We start from the raw sequence: 24,955 nt of genomic DNA on the forward strand, positions 1-24,955 counted from the left end.
TAGTGAAGTGCTATGTGGAGGCAGGAGAAAAATGAAGATGACCTCTCAATGGCCATTCGAAGATATGGAGCTTTCTCATTCAAAACTGAAAGAAATAAAGTTTGAAAAAAAATTTTAAGGTAAGTAAGTGGCTTGTTTTAGAGGAAAAAATAAGCTCCTTAGGATGAGATCCCTGAAGATCCCCTGGAGCCCAGTCATCGGAACACTACAAGTCCCAGCAAGCACCGCGTGGGGGCGGGGCTTCTGATCAATGTGACTTGTGGGCGGGGGCGGGCGGGATCAGCGCTCCCTTGGGTTTTTGGCTCCGCCCCTCTCCCCTACCCGGTCCTGTGGCGTCGTCGCCGGCTGCTACCCCTGGTGAGTCCCTGGGGTGAAGGAGGGCAGTTGGTGGCAGTTGGGCCCTCGGGTTCCCCAAAATCAGACGTGCAGTGCTGAGGAAGTACCGTGAGTGGTAAAGGTGCTACCGGTTTCGGTTTCCGCCTCCTCCCATCTGTCTAGGGAGACAGTCCGTGGGAGTGGCGTCAGGGGGCCCCTGGAGCGCTTTCCGCGGCCTCGGAGGGCTGAGGGACAGTTTTCTCCCGAGCCAGGCCGGGCGTCAGTGCTGGTGGCCGGGTGGGAGACTCCGTGGGCAGCAGGGGGTCCCTCTGACGGGACTGAGGGTCCTGACGTCACAGCATCACACCCCTCCCGCGGGCGGAAGTCCTGGCGATTCCTTAATCCTAGCCCTCGGCGTCTTCGTTGTGTGCGTGGAGGCGGAGGCGGGGCCCTGCGCCGTCTCCCTACTTTCCCTTTGGGCCTCATTTTCCCTGTGACTAGGCTTGATCCCCGAAACCCCTTTCCTGCAGGTGAGGCCTCTGTAATTGGAGGAGGCGTTCCGGGCACCCGAGAAGGAGGAGCAGGAGTGGAGTGACCTGCTTCTTTGCTGTCGATCTCCCACCGCCCCTCCCACTGCCACCACCAGGCCACTTTAGCTGGGGGGCTAATTGTTTCCACTCACGTTGTAATTCAACCGAGCACGTTACCTTTTTTCTCTCACTTGGATTCTTGCTCCTGATGCCAGCCAACAAGTGGCGGAGCTGAATAGAATAATACTGATGCTACACAGTAAACCGTCACTTAGCGTTGTCCTAGGTTCTGCAACTTTAATTTGCACTCGGATGTCGAGTGTGACTCGACACGGTTAGCATTAGAATAAAGGAATCGAGAAAAAAGCAAGTGAGTGCAAAGGGTTAAGCCAAACGTTGTATAGGCAAGCCAGTTTTACCAGAGGCTAATTGATATACACAAGAGTTAAGTTCCTACTGCATCTTATCGACAGGAGGACTAAATGATGTTGAACAAAACAACGTTATTCGAGGACGGCTGTATATTCTAACTTATCTCCACTATTGCAAAAACCGTTTGAAGCAGCAGGTCTTCGTAGATAGGGTAGAGCAACATGCTTAAAGAATACCGGGTGACTTTTCAGAAGGCCTCTACCTGAAACTCTACCCTTAAGCAGATATGACAGCTGTGGAGTGGCAAGGACCCCGGGAAAGGCGGTCAGTAAGAGTTCCGTAGCACTAACAGGTTGTATTCTCTTTCAAGTCAGCTAGTACATCGAGGGCTCTTTAAAAACATTTGACAGTGCTTATTGATATAATGCCATGCTTCCTTATTTTCCTAGATGGGAAGACAGTTAAAATATCCTCTTTGAATTCCTTTTTCTTTCACTTAGGGTCATCATTATAGCTGCCACGTTTCTTGGAAATCTTCTAGCCTGATCTGTGCATTTTATGGATGAGCAAACTGAGGCCTCAAAGGAGGTAGTGTGACTTGGCCAGGATCTCAGAGCTTGTTAGTGGCAGAACTAAGACAGGAACCCAGGTGCCCCGGCTCCTAGCCTAGTCCCATTTCCACTACACTCCAAACACGATCACTGGTCACTTCAGGAGTTAGCATGGTCACCCCTTTAAAGGGAAAAGTGTAAAATCTCAGTAGAGTTCAATGGAGATTTAGTACACAGCCTAGAGCTTTTCACAGTTCCTTATGGTTGCCTGCATCTTATGTCCAAGAACTATGTTTGTGTTCTTCCCTGGTACTGCTGGCACTGGTGGTATGGGATGTGGGATGAGGGCCTGCTGAGAAGGAGCTGGGCAGCCAATCCAGTCAGTTGTTAATGAGTACCATGTAAAGCCTCCTGGGGGCATAAAATTTTTCTAGGGCACTCTGAAAGACTCTAGGTAAGGAACTAAAATGAACTTGGAAAATCTGAATTACAGTAAGTGGCTTAATAGTTTGAGGACCAGTGACCGTGTCTTTGTTTTTGTTTACTGTCTCATGCCATCTACAAATCCAGTGTATCTATTGTCAGTGTTCTCTAAGGGTATTTCTGTGAAAGCATCTCTTCCTGGGCCAGGAGTGGGACTCAAATTAGTTCGTCCATTTTCTAGTTGCTAATCATTTAGGAAGTTAAGAAAGCAGAAGGATGAAGAAATTAAATTAATGTGGGTTTGCTTTCCCCAGGGAATTTTATCACCGGGTGGGAGGAAAGGCTATTAGGATCTCTGACCTTAAAAATCAGTTGATGTCTTCCTTCCAGGAAAAGTCGAATGAGGTATCGTCACTGGCCCAGCTTAGATTGGCAAGGTCATGCTCTAGGCTTGCCCATGGCCTTTCCATCCTCAGCTTTGGTAAGAGGCAGGCCAGGGAAACCACTGCTGTTTTCTGCTCTACCTGCCTCCTCAGCCCCTTGCACAGGCTTGGCAGAGGATAGTTTTTATTTTAAGAATGTCTGAGTTCCAAAAACCCAGAGTGCCCTTGGGTGCCTGCTGGGACCTTCTGGGAAGGTGATGGGATCACTGAAATGGGTAACTTTATGGAGTCTTACATTTTTAATAAGCAAGTAACCAAGACTGTTGACTTTTCCAGATAGATTATTAGATTTTCAGATGAAAGATAAGAAAGTATCCATTGGCTATGCACTCAAGCTTTTTTTTTTTTTAATATATTTTTAGTGATTTCAGAGAGGAAGGGAGAGGGAGAGTGAGAGAGAAACATCAATGATGAGAGAGAATCATTGATCAGCTGCCTCCTGCATGCCCCCTACTGTAGATCGAGCCAGAAACACGGGCATGTGCCCTGACCCGCAATTGAACCGTGACCTCCTGGTTCATAGGTCAACCCTCAACCACTGAGCCACAGCGGCTGGGCTGCACTCAAGCTTTGACATGAGCTCTTCCATGTCGTTTTGAACATATATCCTGACCTTTCATCAGTGACCTTCTGTTCATGAGCTAATGTATAGATTGTTTTTCTAGTAAGGAAAGAGAGGCTGAACCCAGCCCCCATGCCATTAGCTGGTCTTGTCTTTCACAGTAGCATCCATTTGCAAAGCAGCTGAGAGTTTGAATGTGTGGAAGGTGGGTAATGGAGTGTCAATTTTATGGGTCCTTCAGGAAATCAAATCTGTGCCTTCTGTTTTTTTGGCACCATGCCACTTGAACCAGCTCTACCAGCTGAACCAGCTATACCAAGAATTGATGAAGCACTTGGAGATTATCATCTCCTTACCCTATTTTAGAAAAGAGAAAGCTGGGAAACAGCTGCTCCTCCAAGAGTATCCAACAAAATAGAGCAGGACTTAAAAAAAAAAATTAGTCCCACCACCATTCACCACCTTTCATTTTTTGATGAATTACATGCATATATCTCATTCATTCATTTATACAATGAATGCTCAATTAGCAATCACTACAAGGTAGGCATTATGTTGTGTGTGCAGTGGTGACTGTGTTATGAAGAAAAAGAACAGGGAGTATGGTACTTGGGTTAATTGAGATCCTGAAGTCCCTCTTACCTGACTGTTCAGATCCATAGTCAAAAGACAGAGGAAGTCATGTTACATGACAGGAGATACGCTGGCCCCAGGATGACTGGAGACCACTAGGGAAGAGAAGGGTCTGAAGGCTGAGAAAACGTCCTGCCCTCCCTCATCTAAGAGCTCACGCAGGCAGCAGCTTATCACGAGGAACAAGTCCTGACCTAGACTGCAACATGATCTCTCGCTTCCTTAGAAAAACTGATCTGAGGTTTGAGATTGAGGATGTGGTTAAACTGTGTCACAAACCAGAAAGCCAATACTTTTTTTTTTTTTTAATTAAACTCAATCCCAAGAATTGATAGTTCAGTGCCTCAAAGTCGCCTTGGCTTTTCTATGGAAAAACTGGCCTGGTTGCTTAGAGTTCAAAATAAAACCAGGAAAAGTAAAGTGGGGCAGGGCTAGAAGAACTACTGTCTTTTTTTTATTATTGTACTTACTTATTTTAAATTGTGTATATGCGTGTACTAGTATGCAGTCTTCCAACAGCTGAGCTTGTAAGGTATCATATAATGTTTGCACATGTACAGCTCTTTCTTCATCTGCTGTGTAGAAATGCAATATTGTTTTTATTTCCTGATAAAATTCTGGGTTGCAAATCATGGATTCACTACATGTTAGACCAGGGAGGCATTTAGAAGTCAGGACATGTAGCTTTTAAGGGATAAGAAATATCAAGTCTCGGAAGTTCAAAAGACTGAGTGTGTTTCTTTTATGTACTGCTTTTACCTCCCAAATTGTTTCCCATCCTTGATCACATTTTATCTGTACTGTGACCTAGAAAGTTTATTATCTCCATTTTATAGATAGGGATCCAAACTCGCTTGCTGTCCTCCAAACATGGGCTGCATTTTTCTGTTTCTTTGCTCTTTTGCATGCTGTTTCATTCCTGGTATTTCCTCACCTCAAAGCCATTAGTCAAAATCCTAATCTTCCTTGAGGGCCTTATCTAGGATTCTACTCACTCCCCGAAACTTTCCTTCATTTTCCTAAACAGTCGCATGTCTTCTCCTTTTGAATTTAAGAGATTTTGCCCTTATACCATCCATTTGGCTGTCACTTGTTTACTCATCTAACTTCCATATTGGGTTGGGGCCCATTGTGAGGGCAAACACTGTGTCAGAAGGGGAAAAAAACCCACAGCAGTAGTAATTCAGTAACATCTGTTAAACCCTTTTTTTATATAAACTCTATGCTAAGTACTTTATTCTGTCATTCAACATGTCTACTTTGTGTGAAGTGTCTACTCTATGGCAAGTACTGATTTAGAGACTGGACACTACATTATTTCAGTTCATGCTCCGAAAAACCGAATGAAGTAGATGTGATTAGCCCCATTTTATAGATTAAGGAAACAGGCATAGAGCCCAGTGATTAAGTAAAGGTCACACATATAATTGGTGGTGAAGTTGGCATTTGAACTCTACCATTCTGATCACAGAACCTATGCTTGTCACCATCACATGTCAAATAGTCTCCTTCTCTCATCCCTATCATCCTTCCAGCACTCATCCCCAGTTCCTAGAAGAGTGCCTTAATATATGGAAGGGTCTGATGATTATAGGATAGTAAGTGGAATTGAATGGAGAAGTTGAAATCTAGAGAAATTGGTATTCCGAAAGTCACAGGGCTTATTGGGATGAAAAATCTAGAATCTATATCTTACAATTCCCAGCTCCAGCTGCTTTCCTCTGGGCTGCCTCACTTATTTAAGGCATGTAGAAGAAGGTGAACAAACTAGCTATGAGCAGAGAACAAGGGTATGTGAGCATGGTGGTGCCTGTGGTGAAGAGGTCAAAGATATTCTCAGGAATTTCTTACAGCAAAGGAAGTTAGGAATGCAAAATGGCTCAAAGTGAAACCAAAAGCAGGTTGTATGATTTCAGTACTAGTCAGGCTGCTTTTTGCTTTTCCTGACTTGTCTCTAACAGAATGTTCCCTGGGTGAGAGCCAGAAATGGCCACCATTTCAGACAACTCCCTCTGAGCTGTATTCTATCCCATATCTCATAACAGGACCCCGCCATGGAGGAGACAGAAGGAGACCCGCCCACATCAGCTGTCTTGCTGGACCACTGTCACTTCTCTCAGGTCATCTTTAACAGTGTGGAGAAGTTCTATGTTCCTGGAGGGGATGTCACATGCTATTACACCCTCACCCAGCAATTCACTCCCCGTCGAAAGGATTGGATTGGAATCTTTAGAGTAAGTAGTTCCTTTAGTACCAAGTGACTGGGAACTAGAGGTGAATCTTCATTACCGTGGGTTACAAGCATTTTGCATGTTATATCTGGCCAATGTTAAAGTCCTGAACGAAGCTCTCCAGCACTTCCCCCTTCACACACCAACATGTGCCTTGAGACCCAAGTGAAAATAAGGTGGCAAATCATACAATCCCCGAGTTGTATTGTGCTTTCAAAGACCAAATGTAAATTTTTACAAATTATCCTATTTTGAAATGTTCATCTGTGACTTGACAGGGATATTGTCCCCTTACATCATTTCTGTGACTTTCTTTTCTTACTTAGTAGAGTGTTTAATTTGTTTTAATACGAGTATTACAAATCTGGAAAGGATGTTGAGAAGTTGCCTGGTTTGGCATCCTACATCTAAGTTTGTTCCTGAATAAGTGTGTCTTTCTTCTTTGTAAAGATTTCCCAGAGCAGAAGGTTTATGAGCTCCCTTAGTGGCCTCTTCTAATGTCTAATCACCCTGTCAGTTCAAGTACAGAAATGCTACTTCTTTATTAGAGTCAACTTGCTCTCTATCTCGGCTTCTCCCCTCATCTGTGTCTTTATCTGTCACACACACACATCATAATGACAAATCTTCCTATTTCCAGAGACGGGAAACAAAGGTCACATTTAAGTAATTTATACTGCTGAGTTCCAATGTCTGTGACCTTTGTTTTGACACCACAGTATGTCATGTGCTTGTTTGCCAGTGCTGTTCATCCTGAACTCAGACATTCCTGACCACACTGTGAAGGAGCTGGTGCTTATTTACATCGCCCACTAACTTACTTTCCCCTAATTGTTTGAAATTCCAAGCTAATTGCTGGAGCCAGGGCAGCTGGTGTTTCGAGGCAGGGACAGACAACCAGAGGGACACTGGCAGGTAGCATGATATCTCCGGAGCCTGCAGGAGGCTGAAATCTTAGACTAAAAGATGTCCTAACACAGAAAACTGACACACCAGAGTGTTTCCTATTTTGTAAAGAAGATAATAGTTGTTTTATCCTCCCCACAGGTAAGGTAGAACTTAGTACAATGGAGCTATACCTTCGTTGTCCAGTCCAGTAGTCTCTAGCCACATGTGGCTATTGAGCATTTAAAATGTGGTTAGTGTGGCCCTAGCCGGTTTGGCTCAGTGGATAGGGTGTCGGCCTGTCACTGAAGGGTCCCGGGTTCAATTCCAGTCAAGGGCACATGCCCGGGTTGCGGGCTCTATCCCCAGTAGGGGGCATGCAGGAGGCAGCCAAGCAATGATTCTCTCTCATCATTGATGTTTCTATCTCTCTCTCCCTTTCCCTTCCTCTCTGAAATGAATAAAAATTAAAAAGAGACAAAAGAAACAGCAAAATAAATAAATAAATAAATAAATAAATAAATAAATAAATAAAATGTGGCTAGTTTGGCTGAGTAACTGGATATTAAATGTTATTTAATTTTAACTAACTTAAAATTAAATAGCCTTATGTGGCTAGTGGCTATCATATTGGATAGTGCAGATATCCTATATAATAAAAGGGTAATATGCAAATCAACCAAATGGCAGAATGACAGGTCACTATGACGCGCACTGACCACCAGGGGGCAGATGTTCAATGCAGAAACCGCCCCCTGGTGGTCAGTGCGCTCCCACAGGGGGAGCACCACTCAGCTACAAGCCAGGCTGAGGGCTGGTGAGTGCAGCGGTGGTGGCGGGACCCTCCGCGGCAGCACTAAGGATGTCTGACTGTGGCTTAGGGAGCGGGCCTAAGCCGTCAGTCGGACATCCCCCGAGGGCTCCTGGACTGCTAAAGGGCTCAGGCTGGGCTGAGGGGACCACCCCCCAATTGTACAAATGTTGTGCACCTGGCTTCTAGTAGATTATAAAAAAGAGGATTCAAAAAGTACTTATTAGAGTTCGTAGTGTAATCTGTAACTTTTTTGTTATGTTTCTGTTCAGCTTAGACTGGTTGTGTTCCCCAAGCACTTAGCAACTTCCAGTGAAGACTTGCCCATAAACCAAATGAAAGTCAAGCTTTTTCAAAAGACGTGTTTAAAGACATTTTAAAAAATGCATCTGCATTTGGAATGCTTCATGCATTTCAGAGGTATTGCCAGGCCTCAGTAAGGAAATAGTCAATCCAAAGAAAGGCCTCTAATGTTCATGTCCATGGAGCTATTGATTTGAACACCTACCCTGAAGCCTGAAAGTTTTAAGACTAATAAAGAATGCAAACTTTTTGAGAATACACAATGTGCTAGGCCTTTGATGAGGTTGTGTGTGTGTGCTTTCTAATTTAATCCTCACAGCACAGCAGCCCCTGAGATAAGTCATACTTTCCCAAGACCTCCCAATGAGTAAGGGGTAAAGAAAATTTGTTTGACATACAAACCTCTGCTTCTTCTCCTTTCTTCCTTTGAACAACAAATGGTAAATTAGAGAACTAAAAGTCAACTCTAAACTTTTGTCTTTTGTGTCTCACTTCTAAAGCTTTCCAGTGTTCTTTCAGTGTGTTTTTTAAAAAATATTTTTATGGATTTCAGAGAGGAAGGGAGAGGGAGAGAAACATCAATAATGCGAAAGAATCATTGATCGGCTGTCTCCTGCACACCCCACACTGGGGATCGAGCCTGCAACCCGGGCATGTGCCCTGACTGGGAATCGAACCATGACCTCCTGGTTCAAGGTCGACTCTCAACCACTGAGCCACACCAGCCAGGCTTTTCAGTGTGTTCTTAATCATATCCCTCAAGTCCACGTCACCAAGTGCTTCCTGGCACCAAGTAGGCATTCATGAAATGTTTTTGAATGTGCAGTATGCTACATCTTCTCAACATTGCAAAAGCTACCACCAATGATGGAGCTTAAAGTGAGTGGGAGTCAGCTTTCCTTCCTTCAGTGTCTAGTCCTGAGCTCCACACTCTCCTTTACCTGAGCATGTAAATGCCTCCAAGGTTTCAGAGGGGAAATACCACGAGAGGCAGGCTGGGACCAGGACTACTCAGGTGGAGGAGCCAGGGACAGAAATCGCAGGTAGCTAGAAGTTGTTTTCTTGCTCCAAGGCGGCAGTAATTCTTAGGCTTTTCCTGATGATATTTTGGTCACAGTACATTAAGAAACTACAGGAAGTGAATGAAGACTCCATAAAATTCCTGCTTCCTGCTCCGCCGCACTCTGCAGTGGCTGTGAGATGCTTACAGCAATGGGGTGTGTATTAATGAGACACTAAAATATGCCCAGTGTGTTCTGATGAGCTTTCAGTGTGGCCTTTTCAACCCTGCTCCGATTCCTTAATATGGAAAAATGGAATTTATTTTCAGTTCTTTTTCTCCCCACTGGGCTCAGGCAGGGTCAAAATATGGCAATAAATGTAATTTTGCTTCTCATTTGCTGAGTGTTCTCCCCTTGGAGACACAATGGCTCCCTTTCTATTCCCTGGTGTCCTCTTATCTCCGAGATACAATTTGAGCCATCTTGTACTCCTCTTCACATTTAGTGAGAATATGTTCCACGTAGCCAGCTGTCTGCTCTGCGGCATATTTTACAGTATCCTTCTATCTTATGACTTACTGCATTCAGTACCTAGAAGAGGCCTTTATGATATCAGATTGTTATTCTTTTTAGCACCAAAAAGCCTTCATTAAGCATGCATTAAGAAGAACACTAAAGAAATGAAAACTATATAGACTGGACTCGGCTATGTGGTGCCTTGTAATCTAAGAAGCCTCCTCCTCCTCCATCCCCAACATGCACATTATTCAAAAAATCCATTTTAAAAAAATGCAGTAGTATAACCATGTTGGTGTAAGTGATAAGACTGAACTGGACACAGGAAAGGACAAACCAAGGGAGAGGACAGATCAAAAGCGCTTTCTGGTGAAGTTCCAAGAAACTTTGTAAGAAGATAGCAGGATCCAGGTTCACAATCCCAGAACTTCTTCCCATCACTCCCGGTTATGTGTCTGACTTAGAGATACAATTTTTGGAATTCTTGTACCAGATGTTGAGTGATCAGTTTTTGTTTCCTTCTAAGACAGGTATTTTGGACTCTGTGTGTGTTTGCTAAATTTTAGTTGTGTCAGACATTTTATCATACATGGTTGTCATAGGTCAAAAAATAAGATTTGATCCATGGTGAGTGGATTTTGTCCACTCATTCTATTGTCTTTCAACATAAATAAAAGGTAAGCACACTTTGAGAAACATAGCCCAAATAAGGATTTCCCCTGAGCACTTGCAGATGCTGAATGGGAGCCTCTTGTCATTGCAGGTGGGATGGAAGACAACTCGTGAATATTACACCTTCATGTGGGTTACTTTGCCCGTTGACCCAAACAACATATCAACCAAACAGCAGGAAGTACAATTCAAAGGTGAGAAAAATAGTGGGTAAAAGGTGTTGAAAACAGTAGCCAAGACTAATTTATTTCATTGATCTTGGGCTTTCTAGAGCAGATAAAAGACTTCCCGATTTTTAGTTTTCTGAATAGACCTTATTTTGGATTACAAATCATATTGTGTTTTCAGCTTATTACCTGCCCAAGGATGATGAGTATTACCAGTTCTGCTACGTGGATCAGGATGGTGTGGTCCGGGGAGCAAGTATCCCTTTCCAGTTCCGTCCAGAAAACGAGGAGGACATCCTGGTTGTTACCACTCAGGTCTGTAAATATCTCACCTCTATCACTTCCCGCCAGTAAGAGTAGTAATTCTAGGATAGGGAGGGATTTGAGTAAAAAAGCCTTAATGACTGTCAAACAGATACTATTGAGAATAATTTATACAGTACTCACTCAGACCCACTTCAGAATGACTTAGGAGCATTAGCAAGAATCATAAGTGATTTCTCCTTTCTCTAAAACTAGTGTAGCTCAGTTAGCATTCAGTTATTTTCTTAATTTTCCCCACCTCCACACCTTATCACCACAGTAAATTGATAAGCTCATTTGAGGAGAAATGCACTAACTATTCTTCTTGGATCTCTCAGTTCTACACAGAGCCTGTCATGCACGAGTATTAGATTCACTTACTTAACAGGACACCTACTGTCCATCTAGTACAATGGTAGGCACTAGGGATGCACTGTACTATCAGTTAAAACACTGTCGGTGGCCTCAAAGAGCTAAGTCCATGAGAGAGACAAGCAATACTAAGTGTTTGTGAGAAGAGTCTACATTCTTCTGTCATTCCCCCTTTTCACTTTACAGGGCCTTAATTTTGTTTCTCTTTCTTCTTGGTAATGATGGCAGGCTCAGTACTGCAGTTTATACAGACATACATCTATTACTGTCTTCCTTACATATTGAGGGGCTGCTCCCATTTGGGGTACAGAGATATCACTACAGTGAGTGGGAGCCATTCATACTTTCTCTATCCCAGGCTATGGGAATTTTCTGCTACAAGGATTTGAATATCCATTGAGCTACAAAGGGTCAAATAGGAGTTTATAGAATGCTCTTTTGTAGGGTGAGGTGGAAGAGATTGAGCAACACAACAATGAGCTTCGCAAAGAAAACCAGGAGCTGAAGGACAGCTGTGTCAGCCTCCAGAAGCAGAACTCAGACATGCAGGCTGAGCTCCAAAAAAAGCAGGTATGGCTGTTGGCTAAAGGTGGCTTTGGAGTATGGAATTGGATGGTGCCTCTTAGCCAGTCCAGCACCATTTTCTGTTTTGCTTGTGATCTCACTCCCTTATACTAATAACTTTGAATAGGCATAGTGTTAAAAGTTTTATGTGGATCATTTTATTTAAACTTCATGGCAAACTTTTGGAATATGTACTATTATTACCCCAATTTTATAGATGAATTACCGAAGGCTTAGGGGAGTTAAGTAATCTCTTATATAGCTAATCAGTGATGGAGCCAGGATTCAGACCCATGCAGTCTGACTACTTCTTTTCATTGCCTGTTTATAATCTATAATAATAAAAGTGTAATATGCAAATCAACCAAATGGCCGAACAGTGGAATGACCATCCACACCGCCTTCCGGACGAAGCCGGGGCTACGAGGGCTGAGGCAGGGCCAAGGCAGCAGCCGGGGTGGCTGTGAGGGCTGAGACAGCTGGGGCTTCAAGGGCCTACTCTTGCACAAATTTCGTGCATTGGGCCTCTAGTTAGAAATAATTTGCTTTGATGAGCTAGAACGTGGACATCAAGAGAAGAGCAGTAGCCCTGACAGGTTTGGCTCAGTGGATAGAGCATTGGCCTGTGGACTGAAGGGTCCCAGGTTCGATTCCAGTCAAGGGCATGTACCTTGGTTGCTGGCACATCCCCATTAGGGGGTGTGCAGGAGGCAGCTGATTGATGTTTCTCATCGATGTTTCTAACTCTCTATCCCTCTCCCTTCCTCTCTGTAAAAAATCAATAAAATATATTTAAAAAAAAAAAAAGAGAGAGAAGAGCAGTAATAAAGTAAGGTTGTGGGTTATCTAAACTCTTTGTAACTTCTTTTCAAATCAGCCGGTGGTGAATGAGAGTTGATAATGCTAGAAGCTGAAGTGAAAGTTTTCTCTAAAGACTATAAACTAGCCCGGTCAGTGTGGCTCAATGGTGGAATGTCGATCTATGAACCAGGAGGTCACAGTTCGATTCCCAGTCAGGGCACATACCCAGGTTGTGGGCTCGATCCCCAGAAGAGGGCGTGCAGGAGGCAACTAATCAATGATTCTCATCATTGATGTTTCTATCTCCTCCTCCCTTCCTCTCTAAAATCAATAAAAATATTTTTTAAATAAAATAAAAAAGATATATTTATTAAAGGTGACATAGGCATAACTCACAACTCGGCTGTCAAGAACCAGCATCTGGCCAGGAGCTTTACAGCCTATCTACCAGATTCTAGCCAAGGAATCAGAGGGTCTGGGTTCTTGGATTCGCTCTCCTATGTACTTGCTACTGGTTATTATAAAGATAGCAAAGCCAATATTTATTCAGCACCTGCTCTGTGCCTGGCACTATAATTAAGCACATCACTTCACTTAATTCTTTTTTTTTTTTTTTTTTTAGAAACAACTTTTTTAAAAAATTTTTTTTAATTGATTTTTTACAGAGAGGAAGGGAGAGCGATAGAGAGGTAGAAACATCGATGAGAGAGAAACATTGATCACCTGCCTCCTGTACACTCCCCACTGGGGATGTGCCCGCAACCAAGGTACATGCCCTTGACCGGAATCGAACCTGGGACCCTTTAGTCCGCAGGCTGATGCTCCATCCACTGAGCCAAACCGGTCAGGGCTTCACTTAATTCTTAAAACAGCCTCACAGCTCTGAGAGGTAGGTGACTTGCTCAATGTCATATTTTGTGGCTTTGGAACGAGCTGGGATTTGCACTCAGATATTTTTTTATGTTTTTGGAGACAGGATCATACAATGGTTAGGAACCTTGTCTTTGGAGTCACACGGGCTGGTTCTCCCACTGTTTGATGAGCCAGAAGAAATTTCTTAACATCTCTGATGAGCCTCAGTTTCCCTCCCTGTTTTTTCCCAGAGATACTAGTACCATGTCCATAACAGCATTTTTTGCAATGGCCAAAGGGTGAGAGCAGCCCAGGTATCAGTGACAGATAGATAGCTAGGCGAGACGTGTCGTGGCATGGTCATACAATGGAATATTGTTCAGCTTTAAAAGGACAGGAAATTCTGATACATACTGCAACATGGATGAACCTTGAGGACATTATGCTGGGAAAAGTGGGTCAGACACAGAGAGATGGATACCATAAGATTCCAGTTATACGAGGTACCTCGAGTAGTCGGTGTCATAGAGACAGGAAGTAGAATGGTGCTGCCAGGAGGTGGGGGAGGGGAAAGGGGAGTTAGTGTTTAATGGGTTCAGAGCTTCAGTTCTGCAAGATGAAAAGAGTCCTGTGGGTGGATGGAGTGATGGTTGCACAACAATGTGAATGTTCTTAATATCACTGAACTGGGTGCTCAGATGGTTAAGATAGTAAATTTTATGCCAAGTATATTTTACTACAATTTTTTATATATATATTTTTTATTGATTTCAGAGAGGAGAAAGAGAGAGAAATATCAGTGATGAGAGAGAACCACCGATTGGCTGCCTCCTGCACACCCCCTACCAGGGATAGAGCCTGCAACCGAGGTACATGCCCTTGACAGGAATCAAACCCGGGACCCTTCAGTCCACAGGCTAATGCTCTTATCCACTGAGCCAAACCAGCCAGGGCTACTACAATTTTTAAAAAATATATTTTTATTGATTTCAGAGAGGAAGGGAGAGGTAGAGAGAGATAGAAACATCAATGATGAGAGAGAATCGTTGATCGGCTGCCTCCTGGGGATCAAGTCCACAACCTGGGCATGTGCCCTGGCCCAGAATCGGACCCAGGACCCTTCATTCCTCAGGCCAATGCTCTATCCACTGAGCCAAACCAGCTAGGGCTTAACTACAATTTGTTAAACAGGAAAAAAAATGACTTTTTAGAAGTCTATAAACAAACTTTTCCCATCTTAGAGCTAAAAACAAATAGTTGTTATTTACACACAAGAATTGATTCAGTTCAGAAGGCACTGGGAAAGAAAAACAAATGTTTAGGACGAATATGGTGGCCACTTGCCCCATGTGAAATGTGGCATATTGTGATATGCTGTAAGCCTAAAATACTTTCCGGATTTTGAAGACTTTGTCTGAAAAAAGTGTAAAATTCTTTTTATTGTTTACATTTTGAAACAATATTTTAGATCTATTGGGTTAAATTTACTAGTGGTAAAATTAATTTCATGTTTCTTTTTACTTTTTTTAATGTAGCTACTAACATTTTTTAATTACATATGTGGCTTTCTGAATTTATTGAATGTGCATTCCTAGGAGAAAAGCAATATTATTTTATCCACTGCTGGGTCTGCAATGCCAGACAGTGTCTGGTGTGCAGTAGGCGCTTATTAAATATTTGTTTAATGAATTAATGGGCAAATGTATGCTCCAGTGGAAGAGAAATTAAGGTAGATACATTTTTAATATGGAAAGAACGTATTGCCGAAACCGGTTTGGCTCAGTGGATAGAGCATCAGCCTACGGACTGAAAGGTCCCAGGTTCGATTCCGGTCAAGGGCATGTACATTGGTTGCGGGCACATCCCCGGTAGGGGGTGTGCAGGAGGCAGCTGGTCGATGTTTCTCTCTCATTGATGTTTCTAGCTCTCTGTCCCTCTCCCTTCCTCTCTGTAAAAAAATCAATAAAATATATTTTAAAAAAAAGAACGTATTAAGAATATTTGAATATGAGAAACCCTTTTACTTGGATATTTTATTCACTGTTATGCTATGCTATGCCAGACATGCAATACGTGCTCAATAAATATTTGTTGGCTGCCTGAGATATTAAAACTGTCTTAGAAATGGTTTGTGCCTTTGACATTTCAATCTATAGGAGGAGCTAGAAACCTTAAAGAGCATCAACAAGAAGTTGGAACAGAAAGTGAAGGAGCAGAAGGACAGTTGGGAGACAGAGCTGCTACAGTGAGTGCGATCCTTGCATGTGAGGAACTGCCATCTGATAGGCACCCTTAGGAGGTCAGATTAGATTTCTAGAATTTGTTAGACTACAGTCTTCCTATTATGGCATTGAGGGGTGTGGTTCTCCCCTTCGAGTCATGATCTCTTTGCTTCCAGGTTAGAGAATTTTGTGTCAGAATGGTAAGGAGAAATGACCTAAATTCACGTGTTAACGTGAAGTGTCGGATCCCTGCACTTTGAGGTCAGGAAGCCAAAACAGGACTGAAGAAGAGACTAACGGATTTTAAAAAAATTTGGAGGGTTAGGGCCCAGGCAGCCTTAAATCATTTAAGGCCTGGGGGAGCCAGCAGGCATCAGCATATATTTCACATAGTCATCTCCACCTCCGCAGACTGAAAGAACAAAACCAGAAGATGTCCTCAGAAAACGCGAAGATGGGAGTCAGAGTGGATCAGCTTCAGGTAGGTGACGGCAAACCTTTGCCCAGTGCTCAGCCACTGAGCCACACCGGCCGGAGGAACACACATTTCTTGATGTTTTGCACATTACAAAGCATTGTTCCTGGTTAGCTTTCCTTCTTTATATCTTTGTTGTATTTACTATTTTTGCTTTAGGCACAGCTGTCAACTCAAGAGAAAGAAATGGAGAAGCTTGTTCAGGAAGCTCAAGATAAGACAGAGCAGTTGGAATGTCTGAAAAAGGAAAATGGCCAGCTCTTTCTCAGTTTAATGGAACAGGTAGAGTCATGAAAAAACATATAATTTTTTGTCATTTAGGAGAAAACATATACATTGTTCTTTCTTTATCATATACCTGGATATCACTGGCTCTGGGGAAGGTCTCAGAGGAAGCCATCTGAAAGAGGTATCTCATGGCTGTTCTCAGAAACTAATAAGAGAAGGCTTGCTTCTTTCTCTGCATCCTGCTTGCTCATTAGCTGGGCAGGCCCTTCCCCAGTGACTGAGAGTGTGTGTGTGAGTGTGTGTGTGTGTGTGTGTGTGTGTGTGTGTGTGACTGAGTGTGTGTGTGTGTGTGTGTGTGTGTGTGTGTGTGTGTGAGAGTGTGTGTGTGTGAGTGTGTGTGTGAGTGCGTGTGTGTGTGTTTCTAGCAGTGATACTAAAATCTGTTTTTGTGCAGAGGAAGCACCAGCAGAAGCTAGAGAAGACAATGGAGGAGCTGAAGCAGCAAGAAGCTATTGCAACGAAGAAACAGCAGGAGTTAACGGCATGTCTATCTTTGGAGGGCTACATGGGAGGGAGCCTGCAAAAAGGAAGGGATAGGGTCTACACTCAGGTGATGGACAGGATAAATAAGCAGAGATGAGAATAGCGCTTACCTCTGGACGTTTTGCAATCTACCCAGAAGGATAGAGAATTTGTTATGTACAAAATGTTTAGGAGAGGTAGGTATTTTAATGTGTGATGAATGAGAAAAGAATATTGGAAGGTAAACTTTATGACAAGTTGTAGTAAATAGAGCCTTGGGCTAGGAATTCCCTTTTTTTTTTTAAATATATTTTTATTGATTTCAGAGAGGAAGGGAGAGGTAGAGAGCGATAGAAACATCAGTGATGAGAGAGTGTCATTGAATGGCTGCCTCCTGCACACCCCACACTGGGGATCAAGTCCGCCAACCTGGGCTTGTGCCCTGACTGGAAATTGAAAAGTGACCTCCTGGTTCATAGGTCAACGCTCAACCACTGAGCCATGCCAGCCGGACAGGAATTCCCTTCTTAAAGAGCTATTGTGCAGGCAGACAAATGATTATAAAGTTGAGCTCTATGATTGGAAAATATTACAGCAGTCAAAAAAATTTGTTACAATTGATATAATATTGTCAGTTGTCATCATTATAAATTATTCTGAGCTATAGTATAAGGGTAATGCTAGCCTAATTGACTAATAATTTTCTATAATATATTATTGGAAAAGAGGCCTCATGATGATGACAGGTGCCTAGGAGCCCCATTTTCTGAATTGATGTAAGAACATGAGAAATCCTGATGTCTGGAGCCTATCCAACTACTGGAATTATAACTCATTATATATGCATCATTTACTCAGTCAGTCATTATCTAATCAGTTAGTTATTGAGTACTTACTACTATATATACGATACTGTATATTTTAGCCTAATGAAGAGTAGAACAAAGTTTGTAAATCATCAGTTCATAGGTTAAGTTTAGCTAACAGAAATGTTTTATTTGGCCCAGATGATGTTTTTTTAAAAATTGAGTTAGTTACTAATACTTGAAAAATGGGAATCTTTCCCATTAAAAATTGTATTCCAGCTTCCATTGAAAAATTAGAGGATCTTGCCCTAACCAGTTTAGCTCAGTGGATAGAGCATCGGCCTGCGGACTGAAAGGGTCCCAGGTTCAATTCCGGTCAAGGACATGTACCTTGGTTGCAGGCACATCCCCAGTAGGAGGTGTGCAGGAGGCAGCTTATCGATGTTTCTCTCTCATCAATGTTTCTAACTCTATCCCTCTCCCTTCCTCTCTATAAAAAATCAATAAAATATATTTTTTAAAAAAAAAGAAAAGAAAAATTTGAGGATCTGGACACATTGAGCCCACATCTGGAGCTGAGTAGCTGCTGCACCCTTTAGATGGGTCATGTCTTCTCCATTTGCTGTCTTCACTGTTTCATTGCATTCAACTCCTTCCTTCAATTATGTTACATATTTGAGTTTGTGACCTCTAATGTAGCAAAGAAATTACTGTTTTAAATAATCTAGAACCATCCAAAGATTTGAACCTTCTTGTGGCAGCTATGGGTTTTCTCGGTTTTCATGGGATATTTTGCAAGATCCAGGGGCTCCCCGGCTAAAACGAATTCTTTATTCCTAATGCATCCAAAAGGCCCCTACCTATGAGGACTCTTGTCTCTTACACTCCAGGGGCCGAGGAACAAGAAAACAGCAGTGGAAGAGCAGTTAGTACAAGAGGTGGACTTGCTAAGGGCAAAGGTAGAGGCCGGGTAGAGTCACCTGTTTCTTCGAGAAGTACAAAGAGTCAATGACTCCACAGACAGATCAGGCAACTCAGGGCTGCCGTACTGGTAGGTGACGAGACAAGGGGCCCAGGAAGCAAGGGGTGTGAATGTGTGTGGCTCTCAGACACACCCCGAGGGTTGTGCACCCTCGTTAAGGAGAGAGATTTATCTTTGTGCTAAGAAGAGGAGGGATGGAGTGTGTGGCCAGAAACCAGCCTGGGAATTCCTGGAAATACAGGCCCAGCCCAGCCATGGGCCTCAGGGAGGATTTTTGTAACCACTGGGCAGATTTCTGAGCAGATTCGGAGAGCCCTTCCTTATGCCTGCTCTTTGAGGAAGTGAAGCAGGGCTGGAAGAGCCAGCAGGAGCCAATGGGGATGGGAAGCCAGGGGCCTGCAGTCAGCAGTGTCATCGGGGAGCCCCTCTGGCGTTACTACCTCAGGGTTGTCTAGAAGCGCACAGCAGTTTGAGCACCAGCATTCAAATAAAAAATCTTAGGAAAAACTCCACAATTAGTAGGATTAGCTAAGTGTTTCTGTGAGGTATGGGAATGTGGATACGTGTAGGTAGGAGATGGAAAGCTCTGAAGCATGCCTAGGAGTTTGGGATTCATAAACTAGTCAGGGCAACATCAAGCCCAGCATCCCCGTGTGGGTTCCCGGTAGCCTTGAATAAATTCCTGCTCAGATTCTTCTTCCTCACTGTAACTTGAGTCCAGATGCCTGTTTTCACACTGGGAGGGAGTCAGGCCAACCTAACCCTAAAAGCTTCAGGCTGCATTGACTGAGATGTTTATTCAAGACAGAGATGATTGTTTCCATTGCTGGGTGGGGTTAAACAAGGCTCCATTTATCCCTAACTCTGATAAGTCAGTCTTGAGGTTCCCCCCAAACTGTTTCTCTCTTTTGGTCACTTATAAACCAGAAGAAACCGGCACCTGGATGCTCGCCCAGGCCTTCGGGCATTTTAAGTCACTTTTCTATTAGTTACATCTGCTCTATAGTACTCCTCCCTACTCCAGTTCCCTCCCCCACCTCGATCCCAACACTTTGAAAAGCTAAAACCTCTGCGATCTTGTTTTATCCCACCGTGGGTCCAAATTATCATATATGATCCTAATCCTAATTTTTTTTTTTAATTATTGACAGGACCAGAACTTTGACCTGTCAAAAAGGCTGAGTGAGGACAAGATGATATGTACTGTTCTGCAGAGAGAGAAAGAGAGATTGGAAGGAGAAAATGATGTGAGTATGTAAATGAGGGTAGAAAACTCCCAAGATTTTAAGGGGAAGGAGCAGGGTGAACCAGAGGTACGGTGATAAAATAAAGTTAAATAGCCCTGTTGGTTGCTCAGTGGTTAGAGCATCGGCCTGGGGACCTGAGGGTTTCGGGTTTGATTCCCAGTCAATCCCAGGCTCGGGCAGGAGGCAACCAATAGATATGTCTTTCTCATGTTGATCTTTCTCTCTCTGTCTCGCTCTCTCTTTCTTCTACTCCCTCCACTCTCTAAAAAAATCAATGGGGAAAAAATATATCCTTAGGTGAAGATTAAAAAATAAATATAACTAAATAAGTTAAATAAAAGAGCCCATTCTGGGACAGTGGGGGAGGCACATGCTGCTAAACAAAGTAAATTTAATCTGGTTTCCCGATCTACCACAAAGTCCTCTCTCTGTTCTATAACAAACTTGTTTGGCATGGCAACAGTCAACCTGAAAGGAACAGCTTTGATGGTGATCTAACTTACTATTTTTGGTTTTATCTTCAGCGAGATTGTAAGTGTTGTCTTTGGAGGGTAATATCCTGTGTCACTTTTATGCTAGTGAGGAACCCCTTTCCCTCAGCACAACTTTTTCTTTTTTCCTCTGCTGCCAAACCAGGAGCAGAAGTGGTGGTCTGTACCAGTCCTGTACCCATGGTAGGCTCCTAATAACTGCATTCATTCATTCATTCATTCATTCATCTGTTCATTCATTCATCCAACCGGTATTTTCTGCTGTGTTAAACACAGATTATTATTAATTGACTAATTGAGGATGCTGACAGCAAATGAAGTGGTTGCACTTGAAGCCATTCTCATGCCATGCCTTCTGGCTACTCCCTCTAGGTCTGCCATACACCTCCAGTAGTTCCCCTTCTCTAACTTCTCTGTAACCCTTCTGGGCTATGCCTCTAAGCAGTCATTTCTACTTTTGATTTTACTATTTATTCCAGTGTGTTTCAGTATTGTAAAAGGCATTTGGAGTCTATTTCTGGCCCTGTCATTCTCAACCTCTTCATTTAGACAAATACACTTTACTTTGAAATCCCTATTTTCCTGGAATAATCCAATGGGGCCAGGCAGGGGTAGAGGGCGAGTATGCACACAATTTAGCACAAGAAGGAAAAGGCCTGATATTTGGGAGCTTTGCTAAGAGCTATAGTAAAGTCCTCTTAAGATGTTATGGAGCAGTACACTAATTTTCTTTTTAAAGAACTTCCAGTGCTCTCTGTCCCCCTTGTAGCTTATTCTCGTTCTTTCTCTCTCATCTCCTCCCTCCCTCTTACCTTCCTCCCTCTCACTCTCTCTGTTGGGATATCCATTGGATGGGATAAAACAAAGAAGGGAAAACTATATCAGATTAATATTTACATTGTGTAAGAAAATTGTTTTAGGAAGGAGACTAAAAAGAAGCATTTTGCTCCCAATAATGTACAACAATTTCAATCTTAACATAGCTCCTGCCAGCCTCATATATCCATACAACTTTTGTACCTCCTTCAGTTTGCATGTGTTTAGAGATTTTAAATTCTTTTTTACGTTAATCGAAACAGAATTTGGTATGCTTTTAAATTCAGATCTTAACTCAGATCTTCAGAGTCCCGGAGGCTGCTTCTTTCCCTTCTCAAGAATCGTGGTTTATCATGTCCGCGGCTCTTCAGTGCCACATTGTTTATTAAGAGCTAACCTGTAATGGGCACCCTTTTGCCAGTTGGTTGAGGCCATTCTTTGTTGTTGTCTTTCAACATGTTGCTCTAAATCTTCTGTCCTTAGCTTTTGAAGAGGGATAACATCAGATTGATGAGTTACATGGGTCTGGATTTTGACTCTCTGCCGTTTCAAGCGCCTACTTCAGATCAAGGAGGTGCAGGACAAAACCCAGGACTTGTCTTTGGAAACCCATATTCTGGTAAGACAGCTTTGCCGTTGGAGCTGAAAGACCCCTGCCGCCATCCCTTTCCCCGACTCAATTTTTGTGTGTCTGAGATGCTAATGAAGACCAGTCTCATTGTTAAGTCTTGCTGGGCAGAAGCTGAGGACCCAGTAGAAAGATTGCCAGGCGAGAAGTGTTAATTGAGAAATAAATCTGAATCTAGAAGACGCAAATCAGATCATTCGCCTAGAAGCAGCAGACACAAATTGAGTCCCGTGGCTATATTCCAAATATATAAATCAGGGAACTGTCTCTGTGTAGAAGATATACACATGCAAAGCTGAGGAGGCTAATTAAGATTTGGAAATGAAAGCACAAGAGGCGGGCAGTGCCACCCAGAAATGAGCATTACATCAGCCACCTGATGGCCTGACCAAGGGCAGCAGGAGTGTGCTCCACAGTGACCCCTGGGGGTGTGGATGACAGGAAATGGGGGTGACAACCACTCTGGTCTCTCATGGACCAGGGGTCAGGTGTCCTTACCAAACCGGGAACGTCCCTCTTTTGTCTTCAAAAGTGACCTGAGACCTCATTTTCTGGAAGTTTAAAGCAGTCATGTTCTCTCAAGAGTCACAATCAGATCTTTGCAACAGGCAGGGGTACACGTTTATTTTTCCTTTTAAATATTTGTGAGTACTTTATTTGTAAAACAACTACATGGATTCAGTCTTAAAATCTATTCTCAGGCTGTCTCCTTGTTAAATTGTTACTGTTTTTATTAAAATCTCATTTGCCACCCACTGAAAATAGATTTTTTTTTCTGATTATGTAACATACATGGCTATTGAAAAGGCCACTTCATTATTTTTTCATTTTTCCCCCCTTATTGACCTCTATCAGAAGTAAATGGTTTATAAAAGAGATAGACAGTCAGAGGCAGTGGGGAGAAAGGGAAATATGGGGGTTACAAAAAACAGCTGCTAAAACACATGTACTGGGGTAGAGATCTGGGGGTGATATTTTCTCATTGAATGAAATCTTTTTTATGACCCTCAGGCATCCAAGAAAGTTCTGCCCCCAGCCTGGTAAGTATTTTGAATCATGAGATTGACCACATCCAATCCTTGAGGAAATTTCCCTCTCTGCTTCAGTTCATGGGAGAACCACAGGGAAACTGGGTCATGTTGGTAACTCCTGAGGTCAGCTGCAGCCTGTTGAGGTGGGAGAAGGAGGCACAGTTTATCCATCAACATCCTGCTCCAGGTCTCCATTGTGAGTTGGGTTTGGTACAAGATTAGGAAGGAGGTGTGAACTAGGCAGCTAGCCAAACAAGGTATGTCGGGGGCCCCTTCCAGACTGGAAGCTATTTGACTGCTTCAGCAACTTTAGGGCCTTTCAATCCTGGGGTTAGAGAAAGCCCAGGGAGCCTCTCCAGATGTGAACTTGAGCACCTACCATGTGCCAAGCATTATGCTAGATGCTGAGGAGAGCGTGGAAAAGAAGGTAGACATTGTCTCCGCCACATACAGCCTACATTCTTACCGACCTCTTTGTTCTTGCTCCCAGCGCTCCATCAAGAAGTGTCCCACCTGCAAATCAAACCTTGCTGACGACGTTTTTGATCACATCTCGCAGCTGCAGCCCATTCAGACCCTGTCTTTGAATTGTCCAATTTGTGACAAGAGCTTCTCACCAAACGAAGAGCAAATCTTTGAAGACCATGTGTTCTGCCACAGTCTCTAAGTGACCCAGCCTCCTGGAGCTATACTGCACATAGATTCTATAGAGTAGAACCGATAGCTTCTACTATGGTTATGACACAAGAGCCTGCCTAACCTGAAATCATTAAGGATTTACTCAGTCCTGCTGCCCTAAAGGTAGAATCATGTCAATAATCTAAAGGATAGTGTTAAGGGCTCTTACTTCCATCTGTGTGGGCTATGACCTTTTAAATCACAGAACGCTAGCTATATCAGCCTCTCACCTATGATGCCCGTTTTTCCAAGGATTGCCAGTACAAGGGCCCTGGAATAGAAGCACCCTGGCTATTCAGAACAGGTTTGACTCAAATACAAAGTGGTTTGTTTTCCAAGTTGTCCCACAGCCATTCAAGGTCAAGCCTTGAGTATATTTGTACTCAGTCTTCAGTCCTACCCTTGGAGCTGGAGATTGATCAGAAGTTGAGCATTTCTTCCTGCTCTTCTTCAAGCCTCTTTCTCCAACTGATTGCATTAGGCTGGCCAAAAATGGCATGGCAGAGAACTCAGGCATCCAGTTGGGATACCAACGATTTCTCAGCTCCTAATAGAAGCGCCTTATTCCGGAACCATGGACATGAAATATTATTTCAGTCACAGAAAACCTTCTTTCTCTCTGGATACCTCTGATTGGCATTTTCTACTCTTTGCTCTTTTCTATGCACATAACATTTATTGTTGTAAGTCTTTAACAATTAGTGGGAGTTGTTAGAAACTATGGGTTTGCAACTTTGTAAGCTGGTGACTTTCATTATGGATGAGTCAGAATAATGAGAACTAATGTTAACCTCTTTAATACTAAAAATAAACTAGTCCTCTTTTTTAAGAACTTTGGTAATTTAAAATCTTGAGTTTATGGTCTTTTATTTTTAAGCTTATGGTAAAAGCATAATCAAAAGAATTGTGGGAATTATGAACCTCACCAATCATAGATGTCTCTATCTCTCCCTCTCCCTAGAATCAGATGTGACATCAAGACTAATCCTAGAGCTCTGGCCGGTGTGGCTCAGTTGGTTGAGCATTGTCCGTGCACTGAAAGGTTGCCAGTTCAGTTCCTGGTCAGGGCACATGCCTCGGTTTGGGCTCGATCCCCAGTAGGGGATATGCAGGAGGCAGCCAATCGATGTTATGCTCTGGCATCGATGTTTCTCTCTCCCTCTTCCTCTCTCTAAAAAATCAATTAGAAATATATTTTAAAAAGACTAACTCTAGAATAGACGTGTAATGGGGAAATGATGCAGTTTTTCTAGCAGATACCCTTCCTTCCTGATAGTTCCAGTGAAGAACTGCAGTTTCATTTATTTTATACTCATCAGCTCTTAATTAAACATGTGAATGGAGAGGAGCAGTCGTGCACAGAATCCAAATCACTGAGTACCATCTTCTGGTGAATTACCCACCACTTTGCCCTGCCACCATCCTGAGGGTTACTGTGATTGTCAACAGCAGCAGGAGCCCTTCCAAAGGCTTCCTTAAAAAGCCAGTTGAGGTGTTAATGCTCCTTTTTGCTGGATGTAAA

General features: G+C 43.0%; 1 protein-coding gene across 1 annotated transcript; it reads left to right on the forward strand.

Annotated features, from left to right (window-relative positions):
* The first annotated feature begins 281 nt into the window (after positions 1–281).
* CALCOCO2 (calcium binding and coiled-coil domain 2) lies at positions 282–24,296 on the forward strand. Its single transcript, XM_079797150.1, has 13 exons — positions 282–357; positions 5,875–6,063; positions 10,340–10,442; positions 10,597–10,730; positions 11,535–11,660; positions 15,464–15,552; positions 15,941–16,010; positions 16,164–16,286; positions 16,687–16,773; positions 19,694–19,789; positions 21,580–21,715; positions 22,736–22,764; positions 23,246–24,296. Exons 2-13 carry the CDS (start codon positions 5,884–5,886, stop codon positions 23,420–23,422), a joined length of 1,350 nt encoding a protein of 449 aa, XP_079653276.1. The 5' UTR covers positions 282–357; positions 5,875–5,883; the 3' UTR covers positions 23,423–24,296.
* Positions 24,297–24,955: the final 659 nt, after the last annotated feature.

Source organism: Cnephaeus nilssonii, assembly GCF_951640355.1.
Source record: "Cnephaeus nilssonii genome assembly, chromosome: 19".
Taxonomy (NCBI): Eukaryota; Metazoa; Chordata; class Mammalia; order Chiroptera; family Vespertilionidae; genus Cnephaeus; species Cnephaeus nilssonii.